The sequence below is a fragment of the Amblyomma americanum genome, chromosome 3, assembly GCF_052857255.1.
Source record: "Amblyomma americanum isolate KBUSLIRL-KWMA chromosome 3, ASM5285725v1, whole genome shotgun sequence".
NCBI lineage: Eukaryota > Metazoa > Arthropoda > Arachnida > Ixodida > Ixodidae > Amblyomma > Amblyomma americanum.
Genome location: NC_135499.1, coordinates 208901773 through 208920697, shown reverse-complemented (window position 1 = coordinate 208920697; position 18925 = coordinate 208901773). Strand labels below are relative to the sequence as shown.

Genomic DNA, 18925 nt, shown 5'->3' with positions numbered 1-18925 from the left:
AGGAGTTTATCTGCTCATTGTCTTTGCTTTTTGCCACTTTTTTTATTCCGAAGAGAGTGGTCGCACGAACTGATTGCAGTTTCATGGCACACGATCATTTAACGGTTTGGGAGCCGCCGCGGTAACTTAGTGGTCATGACGCTCAGCTGCTGACCCGGAAGACGCGGGTTCGATCCAGGCCGCGGCGGTCGAATTTCGATGGAGGCGAAATTCTAGAGGCCCGTGTGCTGTGCGATGTCAGTGAAAGTTAAAGAACCCCAGGTGGTCGAAATTTCCGGAGCCCTTCACTACGGCGTCCCTCATAGCCTGAGTCGCTTTGGGACGTCAAACCCCCACGAACCATAAGCCAAACCTCAATGGTTTGTGATAGCATTTACCCGAACTGCTTTTTGTTCAAAGCGAAACACTTACCGCGGCACGCCTGCATTTTCATGAAGCTTTCAAAGCCGTCGTTGCACTCGCAGAGGAAGGACCCGGCTGTGTTCTTGCACGTGCCGTTGCCACAGATCTCGTGGGTGATGCTGCACTCGTCGATGTCTTCGCCATGCAACCAGAACAAAATAAAGTGTACAACAGCTCATTATTGATAAACAGAAGCATAACATGGCCATGGTGTACATTCGGTACCATCTGAGGGACTAGCCTTAGTGGCGCTGAGCTAAGCGGATACGAAACCTCGATATCGTACGCACAGTGCCCGAATACAATTCTACTCGTATCCATTACCACGCGTGTAACGATAAAGAACGGCTGCGTGTATCAAGCGCGAAGTTAGCTTCATTAACGTGGCTTATAACAATGGTAGCTTGTGTTTTCAGAAGTTATCTTAAAAAATTAGAGAGGGCACTTAAGCTCCGCCTTAAGGGTATGACGCGATAGCATAGTGGGTTAGGCTTTCCTTTCTGAGCACTTTGACACATTTGAACGCATTTTTCATTTTTTTCAATTGTTTAAGTTGAATTAATTGATCACTTACACACTCTAGATTTTCTTAATTAGCTTCATCAGACACTGGCTTTTCATCCTGATAATTTCGACACCTTTGAACCCCTCTTTTCGCAATTTTTTCATTTCTTTAATTGAGCAATTAACTGCAATGATTTCATTAACTTGTCATCGCCTATCATTCAACAATCAATCGTCAATCACTAGAACCAATTTTTTTTTCACGCAGCCCCCGATTATTTCCGCGGTGCTGACTACTACTACACCGAAGGCTTTTCGACCGAACAATCTATATACGTTATCGCGTAACAGGCCGCTCGCTGCCTTTTCTTGCCATATGTGGTGCAGCTCGCGGATGCGTTTAGTGCGCAGTCTCGGCAGATGGCGCCACTCACCTGTGCAGTTGATGCCCTCCTGGTCGAGGGCGAACCCTTGGTTGCAGACGCACGTGAAGCCACCGATCGTGTTCTGGCAGCGACCGTTCTGGCACAGTCCCGGAAAGTAGGCGCACTCGTTAACATCTGCAAGGACCGAACCACCGTTATGACAGCACATCCTGTGCAAGGCCTCCGCTGGCGTCTTGGCTCCTGAATCGTACCAATGAACGTGACGTCTACGATGCCAATATCCCTCCCAGAAGGGCCGTAGCCAGGCCCCTTGGGACACAGCTCCCGGTGGGCTTCTGAAAAAAAAAAAAATGCGAGGTTAACGGAAATCGATGCGCCACTGTAAACAAGATGCTCTTGTAGAAAGTATTCGGCGAGATATGCTGGGTAATCTTCTTTCATTCAACTTCACAATCCTTCCAGCTGTTTTCATGGCGGCTGTATGTGTCAGTTTGTATTGCTAAAGGGTTTCCTGGTCATTATAAATGATAAAGTTCGCCACAGAACAAGAGCGGTTTATCCTGAAACCTCAATGCCTTCACTGCCGCCAGTCGGCAGTTAAAGCGAAACTGTTCTAGTGTTACTGTATATACAGAAACCCTAAACTGTTCTAGAGAAACAATGATTGTTCATTGCTCTCATAGAACAAGCTAGCCCTTAGAAAGGGCGATGCTTATTACCGATGGTAACTAGTGTTAACGTTTACCTTAAACAGTATGGAGTTTATCGTCGCGTATTTTAATTATGCAATGCGCACAAGTTGAGCGGCATGCTGAATTATCAACACCAACTCGAACTGTGGTGTATCTCGTAAGGTGTATCTCGTGGCCCCAGGCCGGCTCACCAGTTCCGGGTCGGGGGCAGGCCTCGCAGGTGTGTCCCCAGGCCTTGCCCAGGGTGCAGCAGCAGATGGCTTTCGAAAAGAGTCCGTACATACCGCGAGAGCAGCGACCATCCTTGAACGAGGCGTAGCAGATTTCTTCGCGCAAGTCTGCATAGGGTCCAGTGGGAAAAGCGCAATGAACGCTGCTCGTTTTTGACTCTTGTTGTCGGTTGCTCTGTCTGATCTTTCTTTGTATCAGCCAGTTTTAGTTTAGGTAAAGAATTAACACAGTTTTCGTATCCACACACTTATGAAGAAATAAAACTCTCTCCCCACTGTCACAGAACGAATGAGATGTGCTGAAGGACCTTACCTGGAAGGCCTAGAGGACTGCGCGCGAAGCATGAGTATGTCGATGAAACGGAGTCTTGCGTGTGCATTGAGCGCGCGCATGACAAATTTACTTATCAATGTCATGGGAAACAAAGAAAGGTGCTATAAGCGTATGTACGCCGCGAAAAGAGTACGCCATTTGTGTGTTATAAGGAGTGAGCTCAGCAAAGGCTGTTATTGCCTTTTGAAGGCTGTGACAGACATTCACGCCAAGTAACAAAGCACATTTTGCGCTTGACTTCAAGAAAGGGAATGAAAGACGTGAAATAGAGTCATTAAGCCCAAAAATGAGAAGAAAAAAAGCAAAAGCGGAGAGATTGAGTGGAGACGTACCGACGCACCGTGTCCCAGCAGTGTCCAGGGTGAGGCCAGGCGGACAGTTGCACTGGTACGAGCCCTGAGTGTTGACGCAGAGGCCGCCACCGCGGCAGATGCCCGGGTACAGCTCGCATTCATTGATGTCTGGACGCGCAAGCAGGACATTGATTTCAGAAGCAAGCCAATTATACGGAGCTCGCTTCCTTTCAAAAAGAACCGGCGGGCGATCTTTTGTTAGGTACGTCTCTAAAACTAATAGATATAGAGAGAGCAAGATATAAAGAGAGAGAGAGAGAGAAGAAAACACAACAAAACCTTTCCTGATTAAACACTCAAGTAATTCATGCCTTCGATAGGAACACGGAAATTCTGGAGAGAGAAACTCGGGCACGAGTTGCATGGGAGTAAATAATTGCAGATTTGGAAACAGGTAATCTTGATAGGCTTACAATTACAGAAAGCGTTTTAGCTAAAGTTGTTTGCTGCCTCAACAGTCACATGGGCGCTCTTTACCACCGTAATGCGAACGTCAGCATCGATCTCTTCAGCACTGGGGACACGACGCCGCAAATCTACGCGCGAGAGTGCTGTAAGTGCTGCAAAAGTCGCTGTAACTCGCCTGTGCAGGTGATTCCATCGATGGATGCCTGACCTCGTGGACATTTGTGCGGATCTGAAACATAAACAAGTTTTTGCGTGATTTCACGGGTCATTTCCCCTTAAGGGCAATGGTAACTCAGGATGGGAGTGTAAGAATGTGAACGCTTCTCCTAATGACGCGCAGGCTTACATTGTCAAGAAAGGTTATGGAAAGTGCGTTTATGGTGTTTTACCGCGAAAGTGATGAAAAATAAATTGACGTCAGTTAAGGACAGGTAGATATACAATTATAGTATATAACACACTGTAGCCACGATCAGTGATTCTGAAATGATTTTTCACAACCTTCACCTTCCTGATGGATTTTAAAATTTGGGGTATATTTGTCCCGAGGAGAGTTTCTGCGATATCTTGCAACAAGCTGATTACTTTTAATGAGCCGGTCTCATAGTGCCAGACAGAGTTGGATTTATATTCGACTGATTGAAATTTAAACCTACTATGTTTGAAAAAGAACTATTTTTAACATTTTTGCACCGTAGACACGACTGTTCGGAGAGAAAACTAAGTAACGCTTATATTATATGGAACAGCGAAAAATTCGCGCGTACTAAGGAAAAAAGTGTGCAATGATCGAGATAAAAAGCGCTGCAAATAATTCAGTTGCCACGGGCAGATAGACAGCGAAAGTTTAGGGAGCAAAACAGCGCGAAGGCAGCAGGAAAATTGCCCGAACGACATGAGCTAGACGTATCTGTCGAATGAAACGCCCTGAAGATTTGAGCAACACGACGCCTAGTGGCGCTGAGGCTAAACAGTTGGCATCGTAGTGTGCTCACCCCTGTCCGCTGTGCACAGCTGGCAGGGGCTTCCCCATGCCTTGCCGACCGAGTTGCAGCACTCCGAGCGTAGCATGCTCCTCTTCACGTCGTTCTCGCACTGGCCATTCCTCACCGTCAGCCAGCACAGGCCCCGGCGGTTGTCTGCGGCCGCACGGACGATAACAGCGCAGTGGTCAGGTGCCCATTAGCACGGCGCAGACAAATGCCAGGAAGGAATAGCAGCGGTTTTGAGAGACGGAATGAAACCGAAGGAGTTTTGGAGAACTAAAAGCTTCTGCGCAAGTAATTAGAGCAGATTAAATACTCGACCCTACCAGTGTGCTCAGTATTCAAAGTCATCACCGAAAGCTTCGTAGTAAGACGTGGAGCGGAACATCTTTGTGAGTATTACCTTGAAAAATATATAAAATTACATTTATGTGCTCGGGCCAGCGTTTTCGACCACGACATACTCGCCAATGCCGGCACCCTCGGTGGTATCTTTCACACCGGATAAATTTTCTCATACAGCCATCGTTGAAAAAGTCTGCCGAGAAAATAAGTGCAGGTTATTTTCAGCCAAACTGTAAGCGTCTTCTGGCTTGTTGTTTGGCTGGCCTCAAATAAAGATTACACATAACCACTACGGCGGAGTGGCCAATACACAGTCGGTGAATTGCTGGAAACAGGAGCGTTTGGAGGGGAGAAAAGGAGTAGTAACAGAGTATGCGCTGACAGATTGGACGTCTTCTGTATTGACGCCTTCTTTGGCCATAAGAAACGTGTCTTTTTCCTCTCCGGACACGAGCGATGCGTGCGGCAATTCTCACCGATGCAGACGTGCCTGGACGCGTCCAGCGTGGTGCCGGCCGGACATTCGCACCGGTAGCTGCCCGGTGTGTTGACGCACGTTCCTCCCACGCAGACGTCCTTGCCGGAACTCAGGCACTCGTCCACGTCTGCAAAAGACGTAACCGTACAACGCGTGCCACTAGGCTTATAGCGAGCAGAAAGGTTAAAAAGCAGAGAGCTTAAAAGCACCACGAAAACCATTGTGTTTTGAAATTACGCTGATAATCTGTAAGACGCTGATGCTGCTTTTATAAGCTTTTTTTTTAATTTTGAGCATACTTCAGGCCATGTCTTCGTCCAAGCATTTCAAATTTTTTTAAATTTGATTTTTTAAATTATAATAATGCTAGTCTTAACACCTTAGCAGGAGAAAATAGTACAGTGCAAAGAGAGAAAAAATAAAACATACACATATTCTTCAAGGCCAACATACATGAGCTAAAAGTACAGGTAGGCAAAAGGGGGTTTATGTTTAGATTTAGGTTTATGGGACCCGCCGCTGTGGCTCAGTGGTCAGGGCGCTCGTCTACTGATCCGGAGTTCCCGGGTTCGAACCCGACCGCGGCGGCTGCGTTTTTATGGAGGAAAAACGCTAAGGCGCCCGTGTGCTGTGCGAAGTCAGCGCACGTTAAAGATCCCCGGGTGGTCAAGATTATTCCCGAGCCCTCCACTGCGGCACCACTTTCTTCCTTTCTTCTTTCACTTCCTCCTTTATCCCTTCCTTTACGGCGCGAATCAGGTGTCCAACGATATACGAGACAGATACTGCGCCATTTCCTTTCCCCCAAAACCAATTATTATTATTATTATTATTATCATCGACAATGGCAGGACTATCTTCACAATGCGCTAAAGATCGCATCCGGGACAAAGTTGTGAGAATATTCTTATCAAGAGTTGGCAGTGCATTCACCAGACTGTGCGTATATCAAACGCTCTATTTTTGGCGCGAAAGAGGATAGGCATTTAGTAATAGTAATGTTATGATCCAAATGATTAAATTCCCTAATTAAGAATTATGAATTCACTAATTCGTAATTGTAGATATAGGTTGCGGAGCACGTTTAGCTCAAGTAAAAAGAATGGCTGGTTTCTTTAATAATAAGAGCTAATTTCGCATCTAACTATTGAAACATTGAGGTATATGTCACGCCTTCTCTTTAGCTACAAGTCTCATCCACCATAGGCATTCTGTTGGTTTTGCAACTCCTTCCTTCAGCAAAATTATGATTTCATTCGTCAGTGCATTACATGAACTTGATGTGAACTTTGACCTTAATTCGAATTAGTGTGTACACTCGACCAAAAATATTTTAGCATGGTTCAGAGCTGACTTGATTGTTTCATCTAGTCTTCACTCAAGGCTGCGAAATCAACGTGACTCGCGAAATATGCTCACGACGCCTGAAAGAACTGCTAACTGAAAAAGAAGAAAATTCATGGAATTTATTCTGTGTTCCAAAACCCCATGAGCAGACAGTAAAGAGCACGTACAAAGGGAAAGATGGATGTGGCTGCTGTGCATGCAAGCGTCCAGAAATGCTAATCTAATAGTGACACTCATTTCTAGTTCTTTTTATTGGTTTTTTTTGTTCTGTATATTTCTGGTTAGGGTCGTTTTGCTTGCGCTACTAAAGTCAATTTCTGGCATTCTTGAGAGTCTAAATTGGCGATTTCCGTCCATGATCCAACGTCAACGTATCGTGGATGAATGGCTTCGCCACAGTTAACATATTTGTGCAGTGAAAAAAGCTTTACAGTTGTTCAAGCGGGTAAATAGAGCAAAATCATTTTTGATTACATCAACTGCACATTATATTATCTGCAATATCGAGTGGACGGTAGACATTTCTCGGGATGCTGCTTTGCTGTAACAAACGTAAGCGTAAATAAGACCTCATACCGCTTATCATCCCGTATGTGGTGCAATGTGCTCTCTTTATTGCGGTATTAACGTTATGACAACTTGCCTGTTGGGTTTTATATTATTCTATGCAGCGTGCTTTAAGCGTAAAGAACTGAGAGCACGCTTTCGTTAGGACAGCTGGCTCGTGCAGCAGAACAACTGTGAATTCGAACATTTATTCAAACTTTGCAATATTTATCCCAAATGAATGTCCGAATTTATTGCAATGGTCATCTCCGTTCGCAAAGCCTGCACAGTTAAATACTCGATCTGTTCATTTAGTATATCAAGACATCTTAAGGAAAAATGTATACACTGTTTGCATCGGAGGAGCTTACAATCGACTGACAGAAATCAAGCAGTCGTCAGCTTCCCGCATTCAGAGGAAAAGTACAACTCATTTTCCTGAGGACATTTCTACTGGCCGATTATCGCTCGATTTCCTCTACCCGCCTCATGTTTGGCCGTTTTATGTTCCTGGAAACTCTGCGCCGTCGAAGATCGTTGCCATGGTGCTCACCTTCGCAGGCGCTGGTGTGCGTATTGTGCCTATACCCGGTGGGGCAGGTGCATTGGTGGCTGCCAGGCGTGTTGCGGCAGAGACCGTTCTCGCAGAGGAGAAGATTCACTTTGCACTCGTTGATGTCTGCGAGGAGAGGAGTTGAACGAGAACTAGGGCCTTGGGAAAAGGAGCGCCTGCTCTTATCAAACCCATTCGCGGTTCTCCAAATTCGAATGAACCTAAGCACTTCAGGAGGAAAGGAAAATACATGAAAAAATTCAGGGGGCACTTTGTTGACCTAAAGTGCGGTGAGGCGAAAGCCTTTAGCGCGGTGTTGCTGCTTGCGTCACTGATTTGTGTTTAAGATCTAATTAAGTACACAATTGTTTGTGAATCCTAAATGCTGGAGACAATGGAAGGCATTTGGAAGACATCCATCTGATTCGACGCCTTTCTGAAAACACTCTCCAGCGTCCTAGACAAGGAGAACTACATATGCGTTGGAAGGAAGTAGCGTAGTCGTTTGCATGCTCAGCTGCGGAACGGAAGGATAGTGGTTCGAATCCCATCGTGCACAATGATTTTTTTTTCTTGTCGAGTTGAAAAGTGTCACGGACGGACGGACACCGCGAGTATGAGCCAGTAAAGGCTTTCGCCTTAAAATACAAGTGGCACTATCGTTGCTTGTGTACAGTACTTGCTGTCTACGTTCAATGATCTCCTGGCTGTTGGTACAGCGAGCCGTGCCGCACCATCCGAAGTTGAAGGACACTAGTAAAGTGATAGCCTAAATTTTGTGAATGATGCATGCATGTTGTGCGCTGAGTGATGGTTACCGCTGAGGGAAGACGATCTTCGAAGACTGCCAAGTGAAATCATGGATGCCCAAATATGCAGGCACAGTTTCCACTACGTGCAAAATGATTTCTTAACCATTTGTGCTTCTTGGAGTCATCGTTTTCTAACCCGGCCTTCTGTTAAGCGAGCGTCATTTTCGAAATGTGCAGAGCAGATTCTGATAGATGAGAATATTTAGGTTTATACGTTCTTACAACTGCAAGGAATGCAATTTATTGTGATATGCAGAGCGAGTTTGAGGTGGGCACCTCCGTGTGTAGGACAGCTGAAATTATGCCAAGAAAGGGGCGGTGCGACATTAATTACTTGTGAAGACTGCCACAGAAAAACTCAACTCCAGGAAATATTGTTGCAAAGATCGTGTTGGCACATACCTTCGCAAACCTTCCCAGTGCTGTCGACTTTGTATCCCACATTGCAGATGCAACGATAGCTGCCTCTTAAGTTCTCACAAGCTCCATTGGGGCAGATGTTCGGGTAGACCGAGCATTCGTTGATATCTGCGCATCGAAGCATAGTGTCAGACATATACAGTCAGGGTTGAATCACAAGAACAATCGAGATAAGACAGTTGAGCGGCGTCAACAAAATAGGCTGATGGCAAAGGCCGATGACGAAAACTAAAGAAAAAATATGTTGTGCTCATAGGTTGCATGTGAAAGGCAGAGAACCCCTCTCTGGAGCGGTAAGGTTACGTGGCAAAAATGCGTTTTACGAGAACGGACGGCGGGCCTTTGCGATAGTAGACGTGCTTGTGTAACCGGTTTGATACGGTGATAAGCAGAGGAACAGTGCAAAATTTTCTCCGGACAAAAAAAAAAAACGGCCGAGATAGTTTAACTATGAATCAAGTGCTTTTGCGTGTTTCTAGCAACATATCTGTGCTGACGAACCATACAATAATGCGTCTTTAGCAGCTATGCACAGAAAAATGGCAAAAAGAACGGCGTTTTTTGGGGGGTTATTGTCTTACGCACGTAAAATCAGGGCTTCTCAGATCCAATACAATACTGACAACTATCAGAATGCGTTTTAGTTTCAGTTGAAAAGATTCTTAAAAAATTGAAAATCTTCTTTCGTTCTTTCGATTAATCTTTTAGAAATGGGGTTTCAGTCGTCAAACAAAATCCATAGTTTCTAAACATGCCGCATTTTATTTTTAATATGCCCGCTTTCCTGAAGGAGTGGCCTCAGTTTCTATCGGTCAAATATACGGATCTCGATCATTAAGGAACGTCCGCTGAAATGCAATGCCGCCTCCAGGCCGCTATTTATGAACTGGGAAGAGATGTTAACATTCAGAAGCTAGAAAGATAAGTCACGGTGACTTTACGCATTGATGATGGCCCACCGCAAAAATACTCGAACGGCATCTGCACGGACCGACTGCCGGACAAGTTCAGCTGTCGTACCTTCTCCGTCGATGCCGGCACCGCTGCCGTTGGGGCAGAGGCGCGAATACTCGATGCTGCCGGGCTGCGGGCAGGGCGTACACTGGCTACCCCACGCGGCGAGCGTGGATCCGTGCTGGGGGGCGGCGCAGCAGCACGCCGACTTCTTCACCAGCATCGGGGAGGGCTGGCCGCAGTCGCCATTCTTGTACCACGAGTAGCAGTAGTCGCGCCGGGAGTCTGCGTGCACGGCAGTGCAACGGTGACCTCAGTTCGACCTTGACGCTATGCTGTTTCCCTTCGTATTACCTAGGAATTCAGGAAATTCCCCTAGACAGGCTGCACTTTACCCTCCGGCATATGCGCAGCGCCATTCATTTCACGCCAACGCCGCACCCATGCTTCACTGCGTTCCCTGAGCTGCCTTGAATGGCTCTGTGGACTTAATTCGGTTAGTACAGCCGGAATTGACCTTCTCCACGAAGGTGGAATTAGCAGCAAACAGCGGAGAGCCATCGTGGGTTCATTAACCGGCTCTTCTGGTGGTAAGTGGTCATGCTGACGCATACCGCGCTACGGGCTTCTGTAGTGTTTAAATTACACATTATTTGCCACTATATATAAGTATCACCTGCAGATAAACTAATGTTTCTAGAGCAAGTAAAAATATTAGCCTCACTTGCTTTTTTTTCACGATTATGGTTACATCTATAGGAGGCTCCATTCTAAAAACCGCAGGTGTGTCCGCGTCAGAAAATATGTCAACGCATGCTGCTGTGATGTATTAGACAACAGTAATCACTGCTAGATGTGTATAACTGCTCCACAAGAAACAATACAGTATATGAGACAGGGCAGACGCACAAAAGCATTGTTCATGCATCTTGCTGAAGCAAGGGTTCGGAGCGGAGTTGTTTACAAGGACACAAAGCAGTCTGCATTCTCGGAATTCTTTGTAGCATACAACACCTCCAAATTGACGCAGTTTACGATGGTCACCGAAAAAATAATTGTTAAGCATTCATATTGCTCAATGGAGAGACAACCACTGTCTTCTTGCGTTGCATGCTCCTAAAAGGCTAATCAACATAAAGTGATGCTTACCGACACAAGATCTGCCACCCGGCCCAAGGCTATAGCCGTCGTCGCAAAGGCAGCGGAAACTGCCCACCGTGTTTTCGCACCGTCCATTGCCACACACGTTGTGAAGCTCGCGACACTCGTCAATATCTGCAGTGTTAGAGATAGGCGTTGGTATACCCCTCTTCGTCACAGCTCACAAGAACGCTCGTAACGAAAATGTGTGAACAATCTTGCGCCAGTTGTTTATTGTTAAACGGAAATTGAGGTCAATGTCTTAGTGTTCACAGCCAAAATTGATTCTCTAGATTTTTCCGGCTATGTTGGACAGAGGGGGACTTAAGTGGAGAGTGGGGAAGGGGAGAGAGAGAGACAGGCAGTGGCGCGCACACTGGTGAAAAGGCGAACAAAAAAAGTTGGAGGTAAAACTAAAGCTCAGCCTTTAGGGTATAACGCGATAGCGTTAATGGGTTAATGCCCATATATGTGAAATTGGTCATTCTCTGCTCTACATTGACAGATCCCTGGGAATCATCAAATCACTCCTGGCGCAGTGGTGCAGCGGTTAAGCGACGAGCCACCACCCCGGGATGGCAGGTGCTGCCACCGGTGAGGCTCATGAGACCCACGAGCAACCTCAAGGTCATAGAGAGAGGCTTCCGGACAGAAAAAAAAATTGGCGGTGGTTTAGCTCTGGTTAAACCTGGAGTGACGCGATAGCTACAGCTGGCCGAGTGGAACTGGGTCACGTGACCAAACACGTGACGAACCACGTGATCAGCCACGGAGCCGCGCCACTGGCAGCTGCTCCGCACCACGTGACCAACCACGCTGAAGGCTCGAAATGCTACAGCAATGTAGCTATCGCTACAAAAATCGGCAAAACCTGAGACTGGAGTTTCAGGGAATTGGCGTATCAGTAATACAGTTCCTACGGTCGATTTTAGCTCGCCGAGAGTGTGTATTTGGCGGCCAGTAGTACCTCCGTGAAACGCTTCCAGTTCTTGTTTGCAATCTTAGCCTCACCAGCATCGACTGGGTTGTCTACTCTGTCTTTGATCACTCACCGACGCAGTGATGGTGGTCAGTAGACTCCTTGAACCCCGCGTTACAGCGGCATTTGACGCCACCTTCCGTGTTCACGCATATGCCGTTGCGGCACATGTCTGTAGTCTCGCACTCGTTGATGTCTGGAAGGGCGGGAGACGTCATTTGTGCGAGGCACAACAATACATAAGGTGGAAAACAAATACATTCATCCTTACTCTGCGCCATCCTTAGTTTGCAGTCTTTAGCTTGAAATAAACAGTGCCACACACTTGCCCACGTATAACGCGGTTATGAATGCTCGCGTTGCGGTGCAGGATTCATCGGTTCTTTTTAAATTAAGCTTAACTCGTCTTCGCTCGAGATGAGCGCTAGAGACCGCAGAACGCAATGTTATTTAGAAACTGCTGACCTTCGCATTCTTCACCGAATCGTCAGAGAAGGCCTCGTCAAGTGCTCACCTACACAGAACTGGCCGTCCTGCGACCAGACGTAGCCGTTTTTGCAGGTGCATCGGTAACTCCCAGGTGTGTTCTCGCATACGCCACCTCGTAGGCATATCTGGCTGTTCTCGGCGCATTCGTTGATGTCTGCATGAAGAAAGGCATGCTAAATCAAACTGCAGCAAAAGACGGGAAAAGAACTGTTCCCGACGCCCAGCACCAATCAGAGCTGCATGGCTCATTAACGCCTCTCAATATCAATTCATTTCACTGACATAATTGTTCTCTCCCTCTCTCTTTCATTTCATAAATAAGTAAAAAATTATTGAGAATTTGATTGATGGCGTCCCTTTAAATTAAATTTAACCGTATGCAGCAGACCTGGTCCTTAATTCTTTTAGAGGCGTCTGCATAAGCATTCCCTCGCTGCATCATTAGAGTCGTCTGCATAAGCATTCCCTCGCTGCATCAGCCGCACTGTTTAACAGTACTTTCGACACGTTGGTCAAATACTTAAGCGGATCTCCCAAGGTGGAGTAGATTTGTAATAAGGGAGTAATTACTCACTGGCATCTACCCAAGCGCAGCCATAAGGATACAAAGGAAAGCTATACAGTTTACTCAGAAACTTCGCAGTTAAAGAAAAATTCGTCCTGTTCCGGGGTTCGAACCCGGGGCTACCGCGTAGCCGGAGTAGTCGCTCTGCCAACTGAGCTAACCGGGACGGCAAGCTTAGGTTAGGGGGAGAGCGAATTCATCAAAAACTCGAAGTGCAGACAGTGTTGGTCAAATGTGGTCCCGAGTTCGAACTCCGGACTAGGACTAATTTTTCTTTAACTGCAAAGTCTCCGAGGAAGCTGTATAGCTTTCCTTAATAGCCGTATGGCTTCGGTTGGGTGGATGCCAATGAGTAATTGCTATTACTTTTGACGCGGGGTTCACTCACCGATGCAGGCGTGGCCACTGGGTGACAGCGTGAATCCAGGGCTGCACACACACTTGTACGAGCCTGCCATGTTGACGCAGCGGCCGTTCCCGCACATGCCACTCTCCGCGCACTCGTCACGATCTGCGTCGCAGCGAGCGCAGTTAAACAGCACCCAATGGTGGCCGGCTCTCTCGCTGCTTGGAGAGCTTCTATCTTTTGAAGTTAATTTAACCCTGACGGTATGCAGACCTTCCCATGGTTTGCTAAAGCTTTGGTATATACCACAACGAAAGCACTGACTCGACCATGTGTTGTACTGGCGCACTCTTGACAGAGGAAGGGAAAATAAAGATTTGACAACTTCGCGCGCAGGACAGTGTTCGAGAACACAACTTTGAGCAGGCGCGTCAGAATTGTTCGCTGGATTGAAACTCGTACAGCTTGCTTGTGCAAACCTGGCGGCGCTGTTGTGCTGCGTGTACACCCGTTTCTCTCTTTTCTGCATGCGTTTCAGTGCTTTGCCTCATGTTTTCGTCTTTCTTGCTTTGGTTTATTTTATCGCTTTTCCAGTTAAACTTTTCTGTGCTTTCCTCACTCCTTGTTTTAAAATGCGTGAGTAAAAGTCTACCTACACCACTGAGAGTTTCTTCATGCATGTTACATGTTTGAATATAACATCCGTTACCCCTTATTGCAAAGCCATCTGAAAAGTATCAGCGCAGCCGCCGTTCGCTCTTTAACAATCGTTCGTTGTGGCTGCGGTGACGAGTGTAAAACGTCCGTCTCCTACCGCTGCAGTCCGTGCCATCAGGAGTGATGTCGAATCCGACCGGACAGAAGCACCGGAAGCTGCCCACACTGTTGACGCAGCTGCCCAGGGAACAGTACTTGCTGTCCTTGCACTCGTCCACGTCTGCACACGTCAGAGAGCAGACGAAACGTCGTCACTCATGCCGCGAGATAACTGCCCGCTCTCTTCCTTATGATAACCCCTCTCAACCCATTTTTCAACCCGCCTAAATACCTTCCACCTAAATAGACGTCTCTACCCACCGTGCCACATAAGAAGCTTTCCCCGGAGGAGTCCTACCACCTTAGACGCATCCAAACACTTACTTTCCCCAATCTTCACCACCTACACTGCATTCATACAACATTATACGCAGATACATGTCCTTGGTGTGGCGAAATTCCCACATTCACGCACATTACATGGACATGCTCAGATAAACCGAACCACTTAAACCCGCACAACGCGGCGCTGGAGCAGTGGGAGGTGACGCTGGCCAGCGGCACCCTGGAATACCAGGTGGCGCTAGTCGCCATCGCCAAAGCGTCGATGGAAGCCGCTGGAGTCCTGGAGTGAGGACCCCACGCACAACTCGCTCCGGTCTTCATTTTACAATTAAATGTTCATTCTCTCTTTCTTCCTTATGACCATGTGTGTTCAGCGGACTCCTAGTTTTATTGCATTCTGAAAACCATTTGCTCGCGTTCAGTCTATGTACAAAATTTTCCGCCTCGCTGGCCAGACGACGGCTGTGGCGACGCCATCTTTTTGGGACCATCTCTCTGCCTCAACGACGGTCGCCGATGGAATTTCGTTTAATGGGGCTAGTAAGACTTTCGCCTTAAAACATTTCGAAGAAGCATCCTTGAACATTGCAGACAATGGGTGTTTAGGAGAGTATAGTTTAATGACAATCAAGGTTCGCGGAGGTGCGAGAAGTAATGGGGAAGGGTGTGGCTGTCAGCCAGTAGGTGGGCACAACAGGCCCGAAGAATCGCAGAAAACACAAGGCTGTTTCAACCGCTTTGTTGAGCCTCTTTCCAGCACCCTGCCTTTTTTGCGGTTCTCCGAGACTATCGTGTGAGATGTGCGAGTCTCGGTATAAAAAATATCTAATCTAAAATAACTTGGGCTGATTGCGATTGAGGTCCTCCTGGTCACATTGCTCTGATGCGAGGCTTTATTTTGCTTCAGCTTGCTCGCACATGGCGTACTTTGTTCGTACAATGATATATTACGCGGAGTGCACGCAAAAACAAAAACAATTACCATGCCATGTAGTTTGAGACGTTGTATACAGTAAAGGGGAAAAGTGGTTGGCTCTACTCAGCATTTCAGAAGTCATTGACAGAATTAAAAGCATGATGCGTAGGAAAAGAACGCTTGCTTCACAGTGACGAGAACGGAGACGCGTAAGACGGCGTGAGAAAGGACACATAATGAGAGACCTGCGTCGATAGGCCTAAAAAGGTTTTCAGTGCGCTGATGCAGAAAACATAATTGTTGTTTCCCAGAAATCCACCTCGAACAGTCAGTGGCATACTTTACATCTGCCACGTCCATTGTACCGCGTACAGATTCCCGCCTTGCTTCACATGATGAAATGATCACACCGAAGTCTCACAACGTCTGCGGGCACCGGCGCCTTAAAGAAAGCCGGAGTCGAAACATGGAATCTTGTTTCACAACATAATTGCACGCACCTAATAACGTGCAGGGGTAAAATTACTCGTTTCACTAATAATAATATATGTGACTAACAACAACATTGCTTACTAAAATAATTTTATCTAACGTAGTTTCACTAAAATTTATCTTTAGCGACAAATTACTTAACTTGTTGTCATGCACCATGTAATATTAATTACGATAACTGTTCAAAGGAACACTGCAGAAAAAAGTCGCTATTCAACAAGATATCTCGGCATTATTAAGCTGAAATTTCAGTTGCTTTAGTAATCTACGTTTGCTCTTAGTAAAACATTGTTTCATGCCTTTTTTTGTCGGACTATTGTAGCGTGTGTCCGATCGCAGCTTAGTAATACCCGTTTTGTGTTATCGCCATTAATTTGCTTTGGAAATAATAGTGATCATGTTGACAGGATGCTTTTTCCAGAGTTTAGATTTATACCTTACACGAGTCCCATTTTTATTCATTCGCTGTTTTATTACTGCATGAAGGTGTAAAATGGAAAAGTCTTTGTGCGACTGCTTTGATATTACTTTTTTGGCCTCACGCTTGTACTGCATTGCCCTGTTAAATATGTTCCGCAAATGAATTTTTTAAATACTCCACGGCTACGAATTCCCCTTACTCTTTGTAAAAACGAAAGAAAACCAGCCCTGCACTGTTGATACCCGAAGGCTTCCCACCTCTCGCGCCACCTAAACTGAACCGGAAGTAAAACAAGCGCAGGCGCCGTCAAGAAACCGTGGGCGCGGTTCACCGACGCGCAAACACGTCCAGCTCGTGCAAACAGCGAGACCAGGCCGCTGCACGCGTATGCGTTCGGTGTTAGTCGCGATGGTATAGTGCTTCGTATTGGCGGCCAGACCTTTGCAGCTCTTGTTGTCGGGCGTGGGCTTGAAGCCGGTGTCGCACTCGCAGCGGTAGCCTGCGTGCGTGTTGACGCAGCGGCCGTGTTCGCAGAGGCCCGGCCGCAGGTCGCACTCGTTGACCGCCATCTGTTCCAGCGATCTGCAGATATGTTTATATTCAGCTGCGTGCAGAACAAGAGAAACGGGAAAAACGCAACGTCAGCCGGGTCAGAGCAGAAGCGCCACTTCGTCACGTATTGTCTGCAGAGTGGTCTACTCTATACCGCCGCCCTGCCATCACGATAAAACGGCTAAAGGTATCCCGCGCAATGCGTTATCTATGGTAATCGCTGGGCGTGCAGGACGACATCTTGAATGCAGCGCTTCAAACGCAAAGAAACTAGCTCAGCTGATCTGTTATCTAGCCTTACGTGGTGATTGTATTAACAGTGATACCCTAATATCACAGATTTTAGGTCTTTGATTGTGATTCTTCTCAGTCGAAAAAAAGAAGACAGAATCGTGTCTAAATTTTGATAAAATGTTTTGTCGTTTTTTTCTGTACATTCTGTATTTTCCTTTACTTCTGTCAATACGACAAGGTACAGCATAAGGCTACAGGAAATTATGTTATTACTACAAAAATTTCTGTCGCTGCTAGAAGTTCATAGACAAAAATACTACAAAAAATCTGTTGTGATGACATAACATTTTAGTTTTTGTTTTTCGACAGTTTTATGTCATCAAAATACCAGGTTTGAATGGTGGCAACAGTATGCAAATCCGCAACAGTTAGAATTGCCTGAAGTAAATACGGCTCCTGAAGGGTACATAAAAAACAAGTATTAAATGGAACGAGAACTCGTCTGCCTGCTGAATTAGTAATATATTGCACTGTTTAATTGGTAATAAAACCTGTGTAACGTCGCGAGAAAAGCTATGTGAAGTTTTATGACCAAAAGTATGAAGTGGTATTCAAAGACCTTCGCGATCGTTCGTTCATAACGAGAGGAAAATGAGCAATGAATCAACACACCACGAACAGTTGTAAACTTAAGAAAAATTATGACATCAGAGTACATACGTACTTCGTCATGGAACAATAACACTCGGCAACTGCAGCATAAGGACAAAATTCACACACATAGGCTCTCGCGCAAGCGCTGAAGCAGTGATGAGGACCTGATGGTGAAGTAAAAATTCACGGCTTATCCATGTTCTCAGAGTAGTCGCGATCGTAAAATCCTCGAGTTCATACTAAAAATCACGGTGCTTATTTCCTGATTTGTTTTCATATTTACGCCAGTGTTGCTGCGCTTTCGTCGCCACTGAAGCCAGCTTTCATTTACGCGTCTTACTGCGAAGCCGCCGCACAGGCACAAAGAAGCGGTGGTTCCCAGAAAGGTGCGGAACAAAGTAGTCATCTTTCTGGGTTTTTTGCGCAAAAGACACGACACAAAAGAAACGAGGTAGACAGGACAAGCGCTTACTAACAACTCAGGTGTTTATTGATGGAACATTTTATTGATGGATTGTTTATTGATGGAAAATCGGGTAACTCGTGTGTCAGCAATCCTTCAATTGTGCTCTCAAAAAAAGAAATCAGTTATCTTGCGCAGAATTAGAGCTCGACACATGCTTTCTCTAGTGCGATGATGGGATCTGTGCTGATCTGATATATATGTATGCGAAGGCTCTTCTTTCCCTCTTCTTGTTTGATAAGAGCAGCTGCTGTATTTAAGCAAATGTTCCATCAATAAACACCTGAGTTGTTAGTAAGCGCTTGTCCTGTCTACCTCGTTTCTTTTGTGTCGTGCCTTTATGCGCAAAAAACCCAGAATGCTTAGGCACCAACTAGCCTGCAAAAACATACTCGCTAGTCATCTTCCCTATACCAGAAGATATGCATCTGGAATATTACCAACACAGAGGGACGGCAATATGTCAGAGTCTGCATCAGCGCCATCACTCAGATTCACGGGTCATCTACACAGACGCTGCAGAACACGATCACAAGGCTGCCATGACTGCAGTTGTCACAGACGAATACGGGGCACTTAAGAACAGCTACTCCATAATAGGCACTGTCCCAGAAGAAGCAGCAGATGCAGTCATCGCCCTATCGTAAATGATGTGCGGCACTTGTTGTGGACGTGCTCCTATTATAAAACGTCTCCTCAGGGAGGTGGGCCTGCGGTGGAACCGCGAATGTGACTATGTGAAGTGGACTATGAGCAATCACTTCACCGGCAGCCTCTGCGACTACCTCAGCGACACTTGTCTTCATTCCTCGTTTTAACTTTA

At 46.3% G+C, this 18925-nt stretch overlaps 1 protein-coding gene across 2 annotated transcripts in view; it reads right to left on the bottom strand.

The window, feature by feature from the left end:
* Positions 1 to 18925, bottom strand: part of LOC144125964 (fibrillin-1-like) — a 103772-nt gene that overhangs the window by 50132 nt on the left and 34715 nt on the right. The window contains exons 9-25 of one of the 2 annotated variants that reach the window (XM_077659810.1): positions 16639 to 16803; positions 14084 to 14206; positions 13312 to 13434; positions 12384 to 12512; positions 11943 to 12065; positions 10900 to 11025; positions 9817 to 10035; positions 8779 to 8904; positions 7565 to 7690; positions 5117 to 5245; positions 4305 to 4448; positions 3485 to 3538; positions 2881 to 3009; positions 2176 to 2322; positions 1544 to 1627; positions 1341 to 1466; positions 412 to 537 (exon numbers count right to left, since the gene is read on the bottom strand). In XM_077659810.1, the coding sequence (XP_077515936.1) occupies positions 412 to 537; positions 1341 to 1466; positions 1544 to 1627; positions 2176 to 2322; positions 2881 to 3009; positions 3485 to 3538; positions 4305 to 4448; positions 5117 to 5245; positions 7565 to 7690; positions 8779 to 8904; positions 9817 to 10035; positions 10900 to 11025; positions 11943 to 12065; positions 12384 to 12512; positions 13312 to 13434; positions 14084 to 14206; positions 16639 to 16803 (2199 nt within the window). The remainder of the gene's footprint in view (positions 1 to 411; positions 538 to 1340; positions 1467 to 1543; positions 1628 to 2175; positions 2323 to 2880; positions 3010 to 3484; positions 3539 to 4304; positions 4449 to 5116; positions 5246 to 7564; positions 7691 to 8778; positions 8905 to 9816; positions 10036 to 10899; positions 11026 to 11942; positions 12066 to 12383; positions 12513 to 13311; positions 13435 to 14083; positions 14207 to 16638; positions 16804 to 18925) is intronic. The other variant, XM_077659811.1, reaches the window with a different exon arrangement.